We start from the raw sequence: 19269 nt of genomic DNA on the forward strand, positions 1-19269 counted from the left end.
TTGGACTCACTCCAACAGTGATATTTGTTTTAAGAACCATATTTATAATATTTCCTGCTTTGCATAATGACAAAAATGGAACAAAATACATTTTTACCTTTAAAAATCTGTCTTAGACAGGAGTGTCAAATATGGGCAAAATGAGGACTACGGAATGACACATGACTTCAGTGGTTTGTGGTCTTCAGGTACCCTCCTGCACTGGTGATGCTCCTGTACTGTTAAACATCACCTATGAATGGTAGGCCCTACGAATACAGCCTCCATCTTTAATGAAAAACCTGGAAGGTTTTATTTAAGAAGATTAAAGAATTTACTGCTGTTTTGTGAAAATGTTCACCCCTTATTTTAAGTAAATATTACTTAAATTAAGTAATTATTACTAAATTCAACAGCTGAATCTTACTAAGCAATCTAAGATTTATTAGTATGGTACACAAAAGTTCTCAAATATATTTGATATTGACCTTTCACAAAAATTATTTTTATAATGGGTGTGTCCTTCCCCCTGCCTACCAAGGTTACCTTCCCTTGGGTATTGAGTTATATATTTTACACAATGGTTGATGTTTTTATATAATGGTTATATGATTGCATTGAGGATTTGATAGCATTCAGTGACAAGCGCGTGTTGAATGATCACAACCTTATCTCACACACAAATCCCCAACTCAACCCAAAAGTATTGTTTGGAGCTCCATCATTGCAGAGAACACAGTTTCACTGCTCCACAGCTCAATACTGATGGTCTTTATACTCCTCCAGCCCACGCCTGTCATTAGTTATGGTGCCAGTAGGTTTATGGTTATCTGTGCTAGTCCTATTCTACTAGCAACACTTCTCTACAGGGGACTAGACATGCTGTGTGTGTATTGGACCATTTGTGTCAGCAATAGGTGCAACATAAAAGAGATGAATGTATTCATTAGAAGGGCTAAACACATATGTTTGGACATACAGAGGTGTAGCATTTTCAAAGGATATTTTCTACTGAAAGTAAAAAAAGCTTAATTGGAAAACTGCCCAGCAGTGTATAGAGTGACCTGTGAGACAAAGTAATTAATACTGTTAATATACATTTTAATGTGAATGTCTTACTACTTCTTTCTCCAGTATTTATACATCATGGAACACTGATTATTACTCATTGTTTGCTGAAAGGTTAAGGGAATGAATAATGACTATTGACCTATAATGTCTACACATTACATTCTTATCTGCCTACATTAGTAATAGAGCTTCAGTTGTGACCAAAGTCTGATAAAACACTATTCAAAACCAGTTACTAAAGCCCTGTGCTCCCTGTCTGCCACGTTTCACTGTGTGCTGTGTTTAGTTACTCAAATAATATTAAAGATAATTTAAGACCTCTCAAAGCACTATAATAAATTATATTATATTATTCAAAGACCAAATAAGGGCAGTAAGAGTTTTTTGCAAAGCCAAAAGGGTCACTTTAAAAAGTTTTTTTAAAAGTGTTTTTACAATGCAATACAATATAGTGAACTGGACCAGAGAGATCAAGAAGAGTAACAAATGTAACAAGACAATAAATAATTCTAAATATGAACTATAATTTAATTGACCAAAATATAAAGTTTGGACACACCTTAAATTCATTGTTTTTTCATTATTTAAAAATGAACAGAATTATTTGCTAATAAAGTCTTTTAAACTAGGAAGAAAAAACATATAGAATTATTTAAGAAACAAAAACAAACAAGAAAATGTTTCATATTTTAGATTATTCAAAGTAGCTCCTCTAGTTTAGTCAGAGACAGTTTTGCACATCTTGGCTAGATTTTCTCAGTCAGCTTTATGAGGTAGGGTCACCTGGAATGTTCAGCTTTCAGTTAACAGCTGTGCTGAACTTATCAAGAGTTAATTACTTGAATTTCTTGTCTCTTAATATGTTTGAGAGCATCAGCTGTAAAGTTGTGAAGAGGTAGAGAGTCACAGATATACAGTGAATAATAGCTCTATTTGAGTGATGTTCTAATCCAGATGTGAAGCAACAACTACTCAACTAAATAAATAAATTTTAGAAATATAAAAAATAATTTAAGAAATAAAAGTCAGTCGATCTGAAAAAAAAGAAGAAAATCAAGAACTTTGAAAGTATCCTTAAGTGTTGCCACCAAAAAGACCATCAAAACATTATGATGAAACTGGCTCTCATCAGTGTTTCTTCATAGTCTGGATGACTTCAGTACGTATTTACAATGTAGGCATTAACTTATAAGCAGTTCTCACACAGTTCCTGCAGATTTTGCAATAGAAGTGGACTGTTGACCACTTGGATGTGATGTGTGATAAATCATTCATCTTCCTGCTGATCACAGTGCTTCCACACACACACTCCAAGACAAAAGCAGGACTTATCACTGAAGATGCCGTTTTGAGTCAGCCTCTTCTTAATCTAGTGCAGGGGTTTAAAACTCTTATTTGCGGCCAGTTTCCTTTTTTGGAGTGGCCGGCGAGGTATTTTAGAAATAAAATGAAAGTTTTCCACTATTAAGCTGTTTTGTTAACAATGTGATATTCAAAGTTTGAACGCTAGGTGTCGCTATAACATAAACCCAAATTAAAAACGCTCCTCATCTCCTTTGCTTCCTTCTTTTTGCCTACATTCACAGTTGCCAGGTCCGCGGTTTTTCCGCCAAATTGGGCTTGCTTTAAAAAAAACGGTCGCACAGTTTTTGGGCTACTTTTAAAAATTACAGCGGCCACCAAAAAAAAAATCATAAAAAACAAACAAAAAAAAATCACAATGTAACCAGAAATCATCAGAAGATACGTACCAGAAAAAGGATAAAAGAGGAGAGAAGAGAGTTCAGGAGGTGCAAGAACAGAAATGAGTAAGTAAAAGTCCGTGTTTTTTAAGGCTAATTATGTTACTATTATATGTTATTGACTGGGATACAAAACTGTTACAAAAGTACTAATAAATCACGAATGTTACAACATTATTAATACCTTTAAGATAAATAGCAATATTGTTAATAATTCTCTTATAAACAAAATACACAAAAGTCGTACACTTTGCCATTTGCTTCAAACATGTGAGAGACATATTTTGGGCTAGTTTAAGCTTCTGAAGGGAGGGTTTTAGACTGACTTTAGACTGAGAGTTGGATATTCTTGTTGGATCTGGCAACTCTGCCTACAGTAATGTTCCTCAGCTTTTAAGAAAACATGACAACTCCAAAGAAACGGAAAATGGACGGCGAATGCAGAACAGTTCAGAGGGAAGTGTGTTTAATATGTCAGGAAACAGTTGCCGTAATGATGAAGTATAATAATAATAATAATAATAAGAGATATTACAAAACGAAACATCAATTTGAAAAATCTTAGTTTACACAACACTGTCAAAGATAGATAAAGATAGTCACTCAAGTAAAATGATGAGTATATGATAGTAATCAAGAAAATGAATTATAAATAGTATATTTAATTTGTTTTATTACAAAGTCTGTGGCCCGTGACTGCACATATATTTCTCCATCTGGTCTCCAGCAAGAAAAGTTTGAACACCCCTGATCTAGTGTAATATAATATAAGATACTTCAGTTGATACTTAAGATTCTTCAATAGATGTATATATACTGTAGTGTTGTGCTTCAGTAAACCCCAGGAAGAACAGCTGCTGTAGAGGCAAAAACTAAAGCATCCATTGCATTTGAACATCTGTGACACACAAACAGCGTGTTTGGTCCCTGTAGAAAAGTACTGCCAATAGAATAGGATTCTCTGGAGCAGATGATCATGACCCTGTTGGTACCATGCCTACCAGTGCCTATCAGGCACAGGCTAGAGGGGTATAAAGCCCCCCAGGCATTAAGTTGTGTTCTCTGAAATGATGGAGCTTCATTCAGTATTTTTACATGTGGAACGAGTTGGTGGATAAGGTGGGGTGGTGATTTTCCAACATCCTGACTTTACTAAAGCTTTTGTTGAGAAACACATGGTATTTCTTCTTTATATCATTTAATAAAGCTTTTAAGCTTTAGTTTTAAGGCTTCAATTCAAATCCTGGGTCATGCTGCTCACCATCGGCAGCCTGAGTGTGAGAGAGCGCAACTGGCCTTGCTCTCTTTGGGTTGGTAGATGGTGCACTCTCCTTACATCACCCACAGAGAGGATGTTGGTCAGCACAGACGTCTGTTAGCTGATGTATCAGAGTATCACAGCTAGGGACTATGTTGGAAAAGAAAATCTACAGTACCAGTCGAAAGTTTGGAGACACCTTTTCTCTTTAATGTGTTTTCTTTGTTTTATGATTTTCTTTTTAACATTATAAATTTCATACTGAAGATTATATTAAAGATATACTGGAACATGCACAGAATTATTCTGTAAATAAAAAGTGTAAAACAAACCAGAATATGTTCTATATTTTAGATTCTTCTAAGAATCACATTAATCTTTGAGGACAGATCTGCTCTCTCTTGCTATTTTAATCTCAGTGTCTTCACGAGGGAGAGACACCTGGAATAGTTTTCTCAGCATCTTGAAGGAAGGAGTTTCTGGAGGTGCTGAACAATAGTTGCTGCTTTTATTTCAAATTGTGCTCAAGTTCATCATCAATGATCTATTGCAAATATGTAATTCAGGTTTAGAATCCTTAATTTATTTGACTTGTACAGTGCACTACATGAGGATAGTGTGTAATTTGGGATTAAACCCACGTTTTTATTTACTTCTTCATGGCATGTTGATGTCTCTCCTTATAAGGTACAATCACCCAAACAAGGTTAGGAATTACATATTTGTGTCGAAAAAAAAAAAAAAAAGGGGGTAGGGAAATCTTCATAATTTTTTAATATATCTGTATAGCTTTTATATACTAAATTAAATGTGTGAATGTTTAATGTTTTGAGATTTTTCCAATACAATAAGTGATTCAATTAAATAGAGAGAGAGAGAGAGAGAGAGAGAGGGAGAACAAAAGAAGAGACGGGTTGACTCCGTGAAGACTGGTTCATAGATATATATTTCTTTTATTTTAGATCTGAATATTAAAGTCAAAAATACATAGTATGATTGAAACATATTGCACTACGTCATAATGCTGAGCACGACAGGCGTCACATGTGCAGTAAATGAAATATCAATTTAAATATTAAATAACTGACAAAGTAAATATGTAAACACTAAGCTAGTTAAGATTCTTTTCTCTATTGCAACACTTCCGATTAAAGTGGTTCGGTAACAGTACAAAAAGAAAGAAATAGTAGAATATTACTAATTTCTTTTCCAGTTCTGGTGGAGGTACACAGTGCTCTATCCAAAGTCATTTATTCTTTCAGGGTTGATTCACTTGTTTTTTTTTTTTTGTAATTTATTTATTTCTTCTTGTCATTAGAAAATAAAATGGTCCGTGTTGTTGTATTTTTTTCACTTCAGTATATTCTCTCTTTGCAAAACTGCACCAAAGCTCTGAAAACGAGCTTCAAAACAGCAACAAAATTTGTCAAAAAAAAAAAAAAAAAAAAAAAAAAAAAAGAGAGAGAAAAGTGTCCGCTGCTGTAAATCGCTGGGACAATGAAGCACCGATGATCTGATGATGCAGGTTTTGTTCTTTTTTTCTTGTTCTTCACTTTTTATTTTATTATTCATCTTCAGAGGAAATGTGGCCATTAGACTGCATGTGTGTGTTTGTGTGTGGGAGTAAATCTATCTTTTTTTTCTTTAAATTTCCCTTACAAGCAAAAATAAGAGGGATTGTGATTGAGTAAGGCCCCTACGCTGGAGTGAGATTACATTAGGTCAGATCAGATGGACTGTGGGATTGGATTAGCATCTGGCTGAGAAGGGGGGGTCGGCTGGCGACTCTGTGAAGGATTTGAGTTCGTAGGCAGCACCACTGTCCACTTCCATGGATTTGCGTGAGAACAGAAGCCGGATGTCCCGATGGAGGTAGATCTTTCCAGATTTGGAGCTCTGGAACCTAAAAGGGATTAAAAAAGAAAAGAATAAGAAACTATTTGTTTAGATCAGATATCTCACATTAAAGATCAACTTATATAAATCGGCCAGCTGATTAATTGGGCAGATAAAATGCTATTATTGGCTGAAGGCCCAATGTTATGGCTTTGGGATGTGAACAGAATATTTTAATTTAAGCAATCGAGTGGGAAAATGCATGAGCATCGTAAATTGGAACAAAATCAGAAAAAAACGTAAGGCGGCGGTATGTCGTTTTGGTGAAACTTTCGACCATTCACGAAACCCTGTTTTTTTACATGAACAATTACTTAATCGAGTGGGAAAATGCACGGGCATCGTAAATTGGACCAAATTTTGCTCAGAGACAAAACGTAACGTGGTGGTATGTCGTTTTGGTGGAAATTTCGACTGTTCACGAAACGCTGTTTTTCCCCAAAAAATCGACTCAAATGAGTGGGAAAATGCATTAGCATGTTAAATTGGACAAAATTTTGCTCAGATATGCAACAAAATGCACTTTTCCATTTTTCACCAAAATCAGAAAATTACATCAGGACACGGTAGGTCATTTTGGTAAAAATTTCGACCATTTATGAAACCTTGTTTTTTCCATGAAAATGACTCAACAGAGTGGAAAAATGCATGGGAATGGCAAATTGGATCAAATATTGCTCAGATATGTCACAAAATGCACTTTTTCATTTTTCACCAAAATCTGAAAAATACGTCAGGATGTGGTAAGTCGTTTTGGTGAAAATTTCATAAAAATTCATAAAAACCCTGTTTTTTCCCAAGAAAAATGACTCAAATGAGTGGGAAAATGCACGGGCATGCAAAATTGGATCAAATTTTTCTCACAATTACATTCCCAACAGTAAACGAGTCTCCTCCTCTGATAATATCTCAGAACGGATATTTACTCACCTCAGGTGAATGAGGTAGCGCAGGGTCCGCCCCTGTCCCAGCGAGGTGAGGGGCTTCTTGTTGTTGTGGCCGTTGGATTCACGTTTGACGGGGACGGAGAAGGTCCTCTGCCTCAGGAATGTCTGATGGCTGGATGGCATTTCCCTCAGGTCATACATCACCACAAACATCTTCACCACCGTCTTATTGGGGTTGAATAAGGTCTGAAATTTTTAAAACATAAAAAAATAATTATAAAAGGTAGTACATACACTGTCCTTACGCACAAACAAAATCTGTGTACAAGAATTAGTGTAAATATGCAGTTCACAAGCTCCACCACCAGGTGGCGCAGTTTGGCAGCATAAAAAGCTTAGAACTTCATTCTGCTGCATTTTCATTCCTGACCATACTGATCCTAATGCAGACGACACAAACAGAAGACGAAGACGTCACTATGAATCTTGCAAACTGTCTGCTACTATCTGTTATCTGTGTTGCGAAACTGCACCATGTTAGGTTCTCTACAACATGAATTTAAATGTAGCATCTCTGAACCTGAAGTCAGTAAAAGAAAGCTGCAATGCAGCCTTCCATAATGAAAAGAAATCTGATATAGAGGGGTGCCATATCGCATCGTATGCAATAATATTGCAGACATTTTTGAATATCGTGAACGATACTAGAGCCTAAAATATCAGCCACCACTAATTATCACATATTTTTTTGCTACGTTTAAGAAAGAAAAATGCTCTCATTGTTTTCACACTGCTCTCGTTTCCCATTACATATCTACTAGAGACAGATTATATCTGTCCAAAATCATTTATTTTACTATAATCCTGGGTATATGGAGATATAGCTCTGGAAAAAAATAAGAGAGCACTTCAGTTTCTGAATCAGTTTCTCTGATTTTTTTATTTATAGGTTTATGTTTGAGTAAAATGAACATTGTTGATAATTCTATAAACATTTGTCCCAAATTTCAAATAAAAATATTGTCATTTAGAGCATTTATTTACAGAAAATGAAAAACGGCTAGAATAACAAAAAATACTTTTAGTCCTCAAATAATGCAAAGAAAACAAGTTCATATTCATAAAGTTCTAAAAGTTCAGAAATCAGTATTTGGTGGAATAACCCTGGTTCCTAATCACAGTTTTCATGCATCTTTGCATGCTCTACTCCACCAGTCTTACACACTGCTTTTGAATAACTTTATGCCTGCACTCCTGGTACAAAAATTCAAGCAGTTTAATTTGGTTTGATGGCTTCTGATCATGTATCTTCCTCTTGATTATATTCCAGAGGTTTTCAACTTGGTAAAATCAAAGAAACGCATTATTTTTAAGAGCTCTCTTATTTTTTTTTCCAGAGCTTTATATGGAGTGCGTTATTAGTATCATGACATTCTGGATCATTGACTTCTGTTACAAATCTAAAAAGTCTTGTATTTTGTTTTATATATCTCATTTAGGGGTGTGCCATATCACATTGTATGCAATAATAAATACAAATTTTTATTTTGTTGCAGTAGTGTATTCCTGAAATATTTTTTTATTTTAGTCATGTTGTTTGGTCATACCACCAAGAGTATCGTTTTAAGTAAAAATACCATATATATCATGACATTGTTTTGGGCCATATAGCCCCAAAGCAATAAAGGAAAATCTGGATAAAAACAACTGGTGTAGAGAATATAAATGTTACTCTTACCACTTGAATTGTTCCTGATGGAGGCACACGGTAGCCCCTTTTACCCAGTGACTCCAGGTTTATGACACCCTGCAGGAGGAGGACATGAAAACATGGTCTGAGTTTTATAACTTTTTTTAATAGAGCTTATTTTTTAATAAATACCACTGGACAGTGCCCAAAATCTAACTAAAGAAGCTATAGTATGAGCTAGAGTTTTAGGGTATATTTAGCTTAAATGATCAAAGGGTCTTGAAGGCTTCATTTTATTAACAAGCTGTCAAAAATCATATGTCATTTTGACACTAGAGGCCATTTTATTTTTTATATTTTTAAAACTTTATTTTAGTTCAATCATTTACCTTTACGTCTTTTATTTCTTTATTGTGTTTATATTTTATTATTATAATTAATTTATCTCTTTATTTTATTGCTCTACATTTTAGCCTGTCTGTGTACCCTTTTATTCTGAATTATTTTATTTCTTCTTAATTAAACCTTAAAATTTAATTTTGTATATGATTGGCTGCATTGAAAATGAGGGTTACCCTTAATGTATTACTGAGTGGAAATAAAGGTCGACTGATTGATTGATAAGTTGCACAGCTTAATGCACAGCTTATCAAATGCTAGGTGATGCAGCTGTCTGTTGCATCATTTAAGGTAGGACAGGAAAGTTGTAATAGCTTGCAAGCTACTGAGACAAATTACAAGCAATGTCGTATGCTTGTTATGAAGAAAATGGTCATAAAAAAAATAAAAAATACACATAAAACTATGGTTATATATCTAGCCAAGAGACCATTTTATTTTTTATATATGTTTTTACTTTATTTTAGTTCATTCAAACTTAAACTTTGTTGTTTTTAGTCCTATATTCCTTTAATTGTGCTCACATTTTATTCTTCTAACTATTTATCTTTTTATTTTATTGCTTCACATTTTAGCCTTTTATTCTGAATTATTTAATTATTTTATTGTTTGCTTGGTTTTATAATTTAAACTCACTTTCAGTCCCTTTAATTTTGTAAATGCTTGACTGCATTAAAAATGCATGCTCAATGTATAACTGAGTGGAAATAAAGGTTGATTGATGATTGATTGATTACCTTACCACCTTAATGCACAGCTGACCAGATGCTAGGTATGTTGCATCATTTAAGGTGGAATGGAAAAGTTAGCTAACTTGCTAGCTACTGAGATTAACGTCTAGTGATTTTTTGTAGGATTATTATGAAGAAAATGGCCATAAAACATTGAAAATACACACAAAACTATATAGCTATTGGTTATCGTAATTTTTAACTACTTTTTAATACTCAAAAATAACTTTTAAAAAATACTTTGTGGGTTACTTTTTGGGGTCGCTTGTGCCCCCAGCTTCCCAGTGATTCTCATAACCCTCTGTTTGGAGTGTGCCTCTGGAAAATTTCAGTTTGAAGAGACATAATCACAGTATAGTTCATTACCATGTACGGGGAAGGAGCGTTATCGTCTGAGACGCTGTAGAACGACACATCCACTGGGAAGGTCATGTGACTGGGGCAGAAACTTCCACTGGCGCCGACCTCAGCAGTGAACCCTTCCACTGTGCCCAGCGGCTCCAAACGATAGTTCAGAACACACTCCTGCACACACAAATACACACACAACAGTGCCGTATTAACTACAACAGCCAAACGTACTTCAGACATAAGCAACAGCTTCTGAAGTGATTCACTCTTGAGTAAGTGATTCACTGTGTGAGTCAGTAAGTGGTTCATGATGTGAGCGAGTGATTCAGTAACAGAAGGTGTGAAAACAGTGAGGTCGACCCAAGAGCTTTGGAGCCCCAAGCAAAATGTGGTGTGTGTGTGTGAGTGTGATTGTGTGTGTGTGTGTATCAGTGTGTATACGGTACCTCAAAGTTTCCCAGAAGGCTGAGACTGGCGGGCGGGGCACTGGCACTCAAGAGCTGCTGAGGTTCATCTGCATCTTCAGTCTTCTTCAGACACATTCTACACACACACACACACACACACACACCGGTGAGTTAAACAGTTCAACATTCAATAAATAAAGAATTTTAAAAATGAAAATACAGCAGTCTCCCCTTGTGGCACAAACAATATTATCCACTTCAATAAATGTGTTTAAACTGATTAAACTAATAAAAGTATTGTTTTGTGTGTTTATATAAAAGGAAAGGTGCTAGACTAGTATTGCCTGCATGCTTTTCAGTTAATTAATATGTTAAACTGGATAAACTGTAATAAAAAGGTTAGCCATGGTGCTGTTGGTTAATTTTGATGTGTTTTTTATTAAAAGGAGAGGTGCTAGACTAGTACTGTCTGTATGTGTTTCAGCTAATTAATGTTACTAAATAATAGAAGATATGAGACAGGACTGATATGATGAGACTGATATGTCCTTTGTGTGTGTGTGTGTGTGTGGCCATGGATGGTCAGTCAGCCATAGATATTGGGTTATTTTTCCAAAATAAATAGCAGGTTCATGTTCTGATGAGAGAATAAGGTAAAAAAAAAAAAGTAAATGTTGGAACTTCATTGCCCAATGTGAGCAGGTGCCCTGAAAAATCTAGTTTTCCTAATGTTTGACTAAATTCCAGCTTTTAGCCATTTAAATTAGATCAGATAACAAAGAACGCAGCTAAGGTTGGAGGGATGTTTAATAAAAAAATATGCAACAATGTGCCATCAACTGTTTTATCTTCTTATCTGCTTAAAATATGTTTAAAATGAAAGTAACACACCTGTTCCCTGTACATAATAGTGAGCACCCCTAAACCTCTGATCCCAGAATCACCCCTGGTTACAATGTAGGCCATCAATGAATAGTTCTATTAACTAATACACACGTTAATAATGCCTGTAATATAAAACATCAGACATTTCACTCTTGTAACACCCCTGTTCTCTAACAATGCTTCTGCACAGAGAGCATATATTCACACTGCATATCCTGAGCAGCCATTTTGAGAGAGAATTCCCCTCTGAGGGCTTTTCAAACTACAGCAGAGTGTTCAGTAGATGGCACTGTGTGAGAACGGGCCTTAAAATAAAAACAGACAGATAGAGAAGCTGGCAGACAATCAGACAGAGAAAGCACTGAGGTCATACCTCTTGCTGGCAGCCCATGGCACTCCTTTGCAGCGCAGCAGAGACGTGTCTAAATCAAAGTAACCCGTCTGGCTCTTCCTCTGTGGAACCTAGACGGAAAAAGATAAAAGGGGGTCAAGCTTGGCGTCTAGCTCAGGGTCTCAACACGAGAATATCATCTTTGTCTAAGTTTGATGCTCTCTGATGGCAGAAGCTACAGGCATGAAAATAAGGCCTTGTTCTACTGCCCTGATCAGTAGAGAAATGTCCAAATCTACAAAACTCCAGATCTACAGTAGTCCAGGGTGCACTGATCTTAATTCAGAGTTAAAGGAGTGGTCCGGTATAAATTTAATGGCTGAGGAAATTGTGATCATAGGCCTCCGAGTGTGACCTGTTAAAAACCTGAAGAGCCTAGTTAAGAACTTGTTAAGGTTAATGGTCTGTAGGAGTTTGAGATTATTTGGCTTCAATGATTCTCTTCCTAGTATAAACGACAGTACAAGGGCCCTATTTTAGCAATCTATAGATAAGCCATCAGTCGCACACCATGCAGCTTGATTTAGGGCGTGTCTATGTGTCTTTGCTATTGTAACGACGGGAAAAGTACACCTTGCACTGCTCAACAAACGCAAAAGGCTTGTACTAATTCTCTTAGTTAATCACGAAGGTGTTTTGGGAGTAACATGAAATAAACCAATCAGTGTGTCATTTGCCATTCACTTTAAAAGCCAGGTGTGCTCGGACTTAATAGGCTCTCACGGGCGGATTGCTATTTCAGGGGAGCAGCTACTGGACATGTCTAATGCATCTCAGCAGAGGAAGCTGACCTGCTCGTTCACGCTCAACCATTCTGTTTATTGCTGACGATCGACTTCTGCCTAAGTTAATTTCAGTCAGTGTTTCTTGGGTTTAAATATGCGGTGTGAATGAGCAAAGACTTTCTTTGTCTACCATTCTTATATCTTTAGGTTCACAGTAGCTCTTGCATAAGCACCATGGGACGTGCCTGAGCAATAACTGCTTTATTAAAATGGTTTTATATAGCACATCAGGGGCTTGCACTTGTGTCAAAGAACCCTTTTTAGGACACCACATTTTTTGTTTTCCAAGAGTGCATTTTTAAACCATAGGAGCATGAGCGACTAGTAATTGAGTGCAAGCTGTGGGTCTTTTTTGTCTTTCTGAAAAAAAAAATGAAAATGAATAATAACAATTAAAAAAGATAAATAATTGAATTATCTAGTTGAAACCAGCTGTCAACTAACCAACTGAAGTACATTACCTACAAAACCACTCACATCAAGCCCATATAAGCTTCTAAAATTCTTCATTACAGACCAGAACTGTGAGCAATTTCGAGTAACTTTAACTGTATCAGTAAACTTCGCACAAGTCTGGAAAGTACTGTCCAAACTCATTACACCCAATCAGGGGACAGGACAATGACTACAGTGGCTGCAGTGACCCTACAGAGCAGTATATGAATGTAATAAATGTTTATGATGCACCCAGTACAAAAGAGGCTTTGATTCAGATGCTGATTTTCTAAGGAGGCCATGATGATCACAGGCTGTGTCAGCGGCAGGAGCTAAAACACAGAGCAGCTGACTTGTTCTGTGTGTGTGTGTTTAATAATAGCAGATGTGGCTCAGAGGAGGAGGAAGTGGGCTAATCCAGCCCATAATACTCCCATCAGAGCGCTGAGTCGCTACCGGCAACAGGAAGTACACACGAGAGTCTGGACAGCATTAGAGACATTGAGGAAGTGAGTCAGAGGCAGGTGAGTCACATGACACACACACATGGCTCTGATTGATTACAGTTCAGATGATGTTCATGGCCTGTGATGCAGTACAGTCAAACAGATGGGGAAGCCTGAGGGTCTCTGAAGATCTCTGGGACTGCATTTCTTTTAAATGAATAAAATATTCACGATGCTGGTTTTTAAACTCCCAAAAGGAAACCGGTCGAATCTGGAAAGAGAATACGGTTCTATTTGGTATAGAAGTAGAGCTCTTTCATTGGTTAAGCCTTCAGGAGCACGACTGAGAGTCTTAAAGGTCAGATTAACCACCCATATTATAAGATGTTAAATATTCAACCAATCACACATTGATTTCTAGGCTAATTTTTTTAAGTAAAAAGGAAGGTCACTCTTGTCCTTCTGGACATTGTAGACTCATGAAGAATGTTAAGCAGGATTACTTCAGTCATAAGACATTGGAAGTAGCCGGAAGCAGCTTTCTGCAAGAAATGTGTAAAATTGCCTTTATATTAGCTTAAATATACTGTTGTTGTCATGCAAAAACCAAAATGGCAATGAGGAAGATATCTTTTTAGCTTTCAATGCAATTTAGGGTAAAAATATTTTATTTCAGGTCATTTTGGAAGACTATTTTGGTCTATTCACTATGAAATTTTGATACAATACAAAAAAACAAAATGTAAAAAAAAACAACAAAAACAAAGGAACAAAATCTTACCGGGCTGGAGAGCAGGGGCAGGCCGGTGCACGGGTGGAAGGCTTTGGTTGCCGTTCCGTCGATAGAGTGCCTGTTCTGCTTCTTCCAATTACTGCATGGCTTCAGTGGGGAGGCGGGGCTTCTCTGTGTGATGAGATTAGCATAAAATTGATTTTCTTGCTATGAACAATTAGCTATTAGCAGGGCTGCATGTTTAAGTCCAGATAATCCATTACAATTTCTTTGTAAAAACACAGGTATACTTCTGTTATTCCTCACATACAAAAGAATACAGTTGAATTAAACTGAGAGAGAGTTGGTATATTAACCCCAAAGAGAGACTCACCAGCGGGGTGTGTGCGGTGCTGCTATGGGCTGAGTCGGGGCTTGGGGTTCGTTGGGTAAGGCTTGTAGGTGTACTGGACAGAGAAGCCCAGGGGTCCTGATTTTCATTTTGCCCACACATGGTGGACTTGGCTTGGCTATGCTTCTCTCCTCTTCTCCCACGCATTTCCTCCTGTCTGCTCTGGGGCTCGCAGAAGTCTTCAGCCCGGATCGCCCCATTGAACCTACGGGAGGTCTTGGGGCTGGTGGTGTTGATGAAAGAGTTCCAGGGCTCATTTTTGGCATTGTGTGCATGTTGGTGACTGGTCTGCATTAGCGTTCTTGCTTTAACAATGATAGGCTCTTCAGGTTTGGAGCAGGCAGCACTCGAAGACCTAGAATCACTCCTTCTTCTGGCATCTGTGCAAATGTAAGGGTCTGTGCTCAAGTCGCCATTGGAAACATCTGTGGTGGATTTGGGATGGGGTGGGAAGACGATGCCGTTAGCTTGGCTAGCACAGCCAGTGTTGCTGCCACTTAGCTGATAGTTCTGCTTCTGGCTGTTCTGTTTCTGGTGACTCTGGAGGTTCTGGCCTTGGTTCTGGTTGTTTGTGGAAGGTTTGGTGGTCGATGGCTCATGGCACAGCTTGTAGGTAGAGTGCAGGAGCTCTTGGGATTGTTGGAGCCTCTCCTGGATTAGCCGTGAAATATCCTGCACGGCTTCTGCTATCAAAGACCCTTCCTTCGGATCAGTCAACAGCAGCCTCCGGCAGGTTGTGGGTTTGGCCCTGGAGGTCCCGGACTCTGCCGAGTCGGCCTGGTCCGCCCTTGCTCGGCTCCTGGGACTGAGCGGAGTGCGTAAGAGAGAAGTCCGGCTCCTCTCTGGGTAGCCCGGGGGCTCTAGGTGCTCGGGGTCCTCTGGACCAGTTCTTTCATGTGTCTGTGGGATTGGGCAAGAGATACTTGGGTCTTTGGTCTTTTTGAACAGCCCCTCATCCCTGGTAGAAGAGTTCCAGGGTGTTTTGGGTGCCAACGGGTCGCAAGGTGCTGAGAAAAGAGCGTCTGGCAGGTGCGGCGCTGTAGGATCGCAGAAGTTAAGCCTCTGAGCAATGCGGGCAATGACTTCTTGTCTTTCCTGAAGCAGAGAACCAATCAGAGGGTTGGTTTCACCCCCTGAAGTGGGGCGGGGACTTGAGCTGGGAGAGCCAGAGGGATCAATGAGCGAGAGAGATTTGAATCCGCGTATGGGAGACGATTCTGTCTTTGCCAGGCTTTCCGCCCCATTAGTGCAGGAGCTGTAGACTTCGGATGACGGTGGCACACCCAAGCCATTGCTGGTTCGAGAGTACAGCCACTTTACAGCTTTGTTGGGTGGGACGGGCGACTCTGGGCGCTGGGGGCATTTGCGGGGGTTCAGGGGGCTGCTGCTTTTCTGAGGATTAAGAGGGGTGTTACTGTTGCATTGGGTAGGCAGTGGGGAATGTAGAGATCTGCAGAACAGAGGGGATCCCTGTAGACGGAGAGGGTTCGGAGGGTCTCCGACTGGCTCGAGTCGACGGTATGCTGCATCTCCAGGGTCGAAGGTTCGCTTACCCAAGAAGGTCAGGCCAGAGTGGATGCTGCATTTAAGAACGGGGTATTTGGGCTGGCGGGGCAGTGACTGGACCCGCACCTTAAGAGCCACACTGTGGGACACATTGGGTACGGGGAAGGCATGCTCAGAGGGGGTCTGGGAGAAGTTCCATATCAGCTCTTCATCAGCTGCACTTATTCTAAAAATGGAAACAGTGGAAATAGATGATGGACAAGCCCTAAAATAAACACATGCATTGCCAAATGCATAAGAAAACCATGTATATCTTGTGATTTGATATATTTGATAATTTAAGCTCTACACTCATGCATTCAGAGGGGGTTAAACAAATGCGCTCACCTGTAAAGGATGTTTCTGGGGACGATGCCGTGAGAGGCACTGAGCCAGGCGCTCAGCTGCGAGAAAAAGACGTAGGAGCGAACAGCCAGTAGAAGAGTTTTCTCCTCAATAAAACGATCACCACTCCTGCAGAACACAAACATGCAATTGGCTTAATCAACTGTTTTTAACAATTAATGAATTTTTAATAGTTCAATCACAGTTTTTACAATATTTACAATAAAACAGTTTGGTCTTACTTGTTGCCTGCTGCTCACGCTGGCTAGCATTGCTGGAGCAGCATTAGCATTAGCCGCTAACCACGCTAAACGCTAACTCTTTTGCAGTTCAGAATTGAGTATTCTCGGACTCTAGCCTGGAAGTTTATCGTTTTTAAAACATGTGCATTGTAAAACTTGTTTGCGTTGAGTGTGTGTAGCGTGCCTGCGTTGACAAGATAGCAATGAACATCTACATATTGTGACTGCTGAGGGTTTTAATTACTCAGTGGTGTGCCTGTGTTTTCAGGTGCCAAGATAGCAATATGGCAGAAATCTAGCTGAACCTTACTTCCAGACCACCACGCCTATGGGCAAAGATATATTTATAAGTACAGGTGCTATGTAAACAGCACAGGCTGTTAGCGAGGTGTAAGATAGCAATGAGCATCGCAATGCACCTTGCGCAGAGTGTAAGATAGGTCCCTATAAGTCCATAGATTTGGAACGGAGAGTGAATTAAATCATGTGGAGGTGTAATATGTAGGTGCCCCAATATTTTTAACCATTTAATGTACACACAAATCAATGATTTGTGTGTTAATACCAACTTTTGCTGCCATTCATACAGCTTGTGTATTCTTGTTTAAGTGGAGGCTCTTAAGGGAAACGGGCTTTTTCCCGTTGCTTTTGTTCATTTGCAGCGGTTAATCTGTCCACAGCTATTCCCCTGAGAGTCATTCAGAGCAGTCTGCTAAAGGTACTGCTTTAAAAGCCACTTAAAGGCTGGTTTTAAACCAGAGTAGCTACAACTGCGTATTCGCCATACAGGTAAACAGCACACAAGCAGCTGGGTTTTAGCGTATATATTACTACAGATGGGTAGATTGGTAAATAGATTAACAGTGTTAAAGAAGTTAGACATAATTATTTATAGTGTCATTGTGTAAATGTGTGTTTAAATGCAATACTGCCATGCTGAAGTGCTGAATTGAGTGTGTAAATGAATGGGTGGATTATACGTGAATGCATGTTTGAGTGTTTAGTGTCTTAGTAAATGCGCACGTGTGTGTACATAAGTAAACGTGTAAATGTATGCACAGGATTATTGCATGTGTATGTGAAGGGGAGCTTTGTACAGTCATACAGTGGGGTACATACATGGAAGCACATGCCTGCTTGCGTGTGTGTGTGTGTGTGTGTGTGTTTGTGTGCTGGTTTACAGACATGTGCACTTAACATGTGCTTTCACTATTTTCACATGAATTGGTGGTGTGTATGAAGTCTTCTGCTGGGGTGTGTGTGTGATGTAAAGCATCTGTGCACTGGGACAGGATGTGGGCCAGCACCTCTCCTTTTTTTTTCAGAAACAGCGCTGAAAACAGTGTCTCTGTTGAGGTTTCAAGGGACGACACTCTGAGATGCTTTTATTCACAGAGCCAGTAAAATAAAGAAGTTATACAGCACTTTATATCAAGGCTGCCCTGATTACTCAAATTAACTCAGAACCATCTATTAGCTGACATATACGACGCTGTTAACTTAACGTATTACATTTTAATGATTTTTTTTTTTTTATTATAAGTAATTTTTTTCCTATGTACACTATAAACTCAAGATCGCCTAGTTCGAATCTCTGATCATGCAGCTTGCCATCAGCAGCCGGAGTCAGAGAGAGGATAATTGGCATTGCATCTGGGTGGGTAGATGATACTATCTCCCCACATCATTCGGAAGGTGATATCAGTCGGCACAGTCATCTGTTAGCATCAGAGCTGGGGCGCTGTTCAGTGATTCTGCGTCAGTGACAGTGGGGGCATTCCTAATCAAAAATGGGAGTCATATTATGTGGAAAAACTCAAAAACAGCAAAAATCAATAAACAAGGTTTTTCTGTAAGCGCGAAGATATGCTTTTAAATTATATATTAAAAAAAGTCGCCTCAATTAATCATCAAAATAACTAAAAAGAATAACTGCACAACATTTATAATATAGGTACACATGGTATGTAGGTATATTAATCTAGGTATCTTCTCCATGCATGCGTAGCCAACACAATAAAGGTGTACCCTAAAAAATTCCTCTCAGTCTGGCATCCCTCAATATTTTAAAAGAATGAGGAAAAGTAACACATACAAAGTAGTAATACGATATTTTATGGTTTAAGGTTAATACATAAGGTGCACTGGATTATAAGGTACATTCTAAATGACAATAGAAAGGAACAGGGGTGTCACAATGTTTCCCTTCTAATTCAGCAGGTTTGCTGCTGGGTGGGTTAATTACAGCTAAACTAGGCAAAAAAAACTGTAATTCTTAAAAAAAAAAAAAAAATTTACAGTCAAACTAGTGCTAGATGTTAATCTACACAGATTTCTCTCCTGAAATCAGTTTATTTGCGTAAATAAAGTGCTTCCGTTTACTTACAGTAAGCCGACAGCACTACACTGAGAAACCCTGAGTGTTTTATCCCATATAGCTTGTTTTAACATGACTCGAGTCTGATATACTCACCTCTGAACAGTAAAAAAGCTAGCGCTGCGATTAGCGGTTAATGCTAATACTGCTCCAACCTCATTACAGAAGAAACTTCACTGAAACTCCTGTATAACGCTGGACTTCAGCGGAGTGGCTTTACTGCTCCTTAATACCTGATCGTTAGAATTCATACACAAGACGCACCAGATTATAAAGTGCACTG

The 19269-nt window shown here is 38.4% G+C and overlaps 1 protein-coding gene across 1 annotated transcript in view; it reads right to left on the reverse strand.

Annotated features, from left to right (window-relative positions):
- Positions 1–4983: 4983 nt before the first annotated feature.
- fam214a (family with sequence similarity 214 member A) overlaps positions 4984–19269 on the reverse strand; it is a 72930-nt gene continuing 58644 nt past the window's right edge. Inside the window, exons 4-12 of the mRNA XM_049483607.1 lie at positions 16371–16496; positions 14460–16209; positions 14135–14257; positions 11670–11758; positions 10451–10547; positions 10020–10178; positions 8572–8640; positions 6877–7079; positions 4984–5953 (exon numbers count right to left, since the gene is read on the reverse strand). Coding sequence (XP_049339564.1) covers positions 5800–5953; positions 6877–7079; positions 8572–8640; positions 10020–10178; positions 10451–10547; positions 11670–11758; positions 14135–14257; positions 14460–16209; positions 16371–16496 — 2770 coding nt within the window. The 3' untranslated portion in view covers positions 4984–5799. The remainder of the gene's footprint in view (positions 5954–6876; positions 7080–8571; positions 8641–10019; positions 10179–10450; positions 10548–11669; positions 11759–14134; positions 14258–14459; positions 16210–16370; positions 16497–19269) is intronic.

This window comes from Astyanax mexicanus, chromosome 9, assembly GCF_023375975.1.
Source record: "Astyanax mexicanus isolate ESR-SI-001 chromosome 9, AstMex3_surface, whole genome shotgun sequence".
Taxonomy (NCBI): Eukaryota; Metazoa; Chordata; class Actinopteri; order Characiformes; family Acestrorhamphidae; genus Astyanax; species Astyanax mexicanus.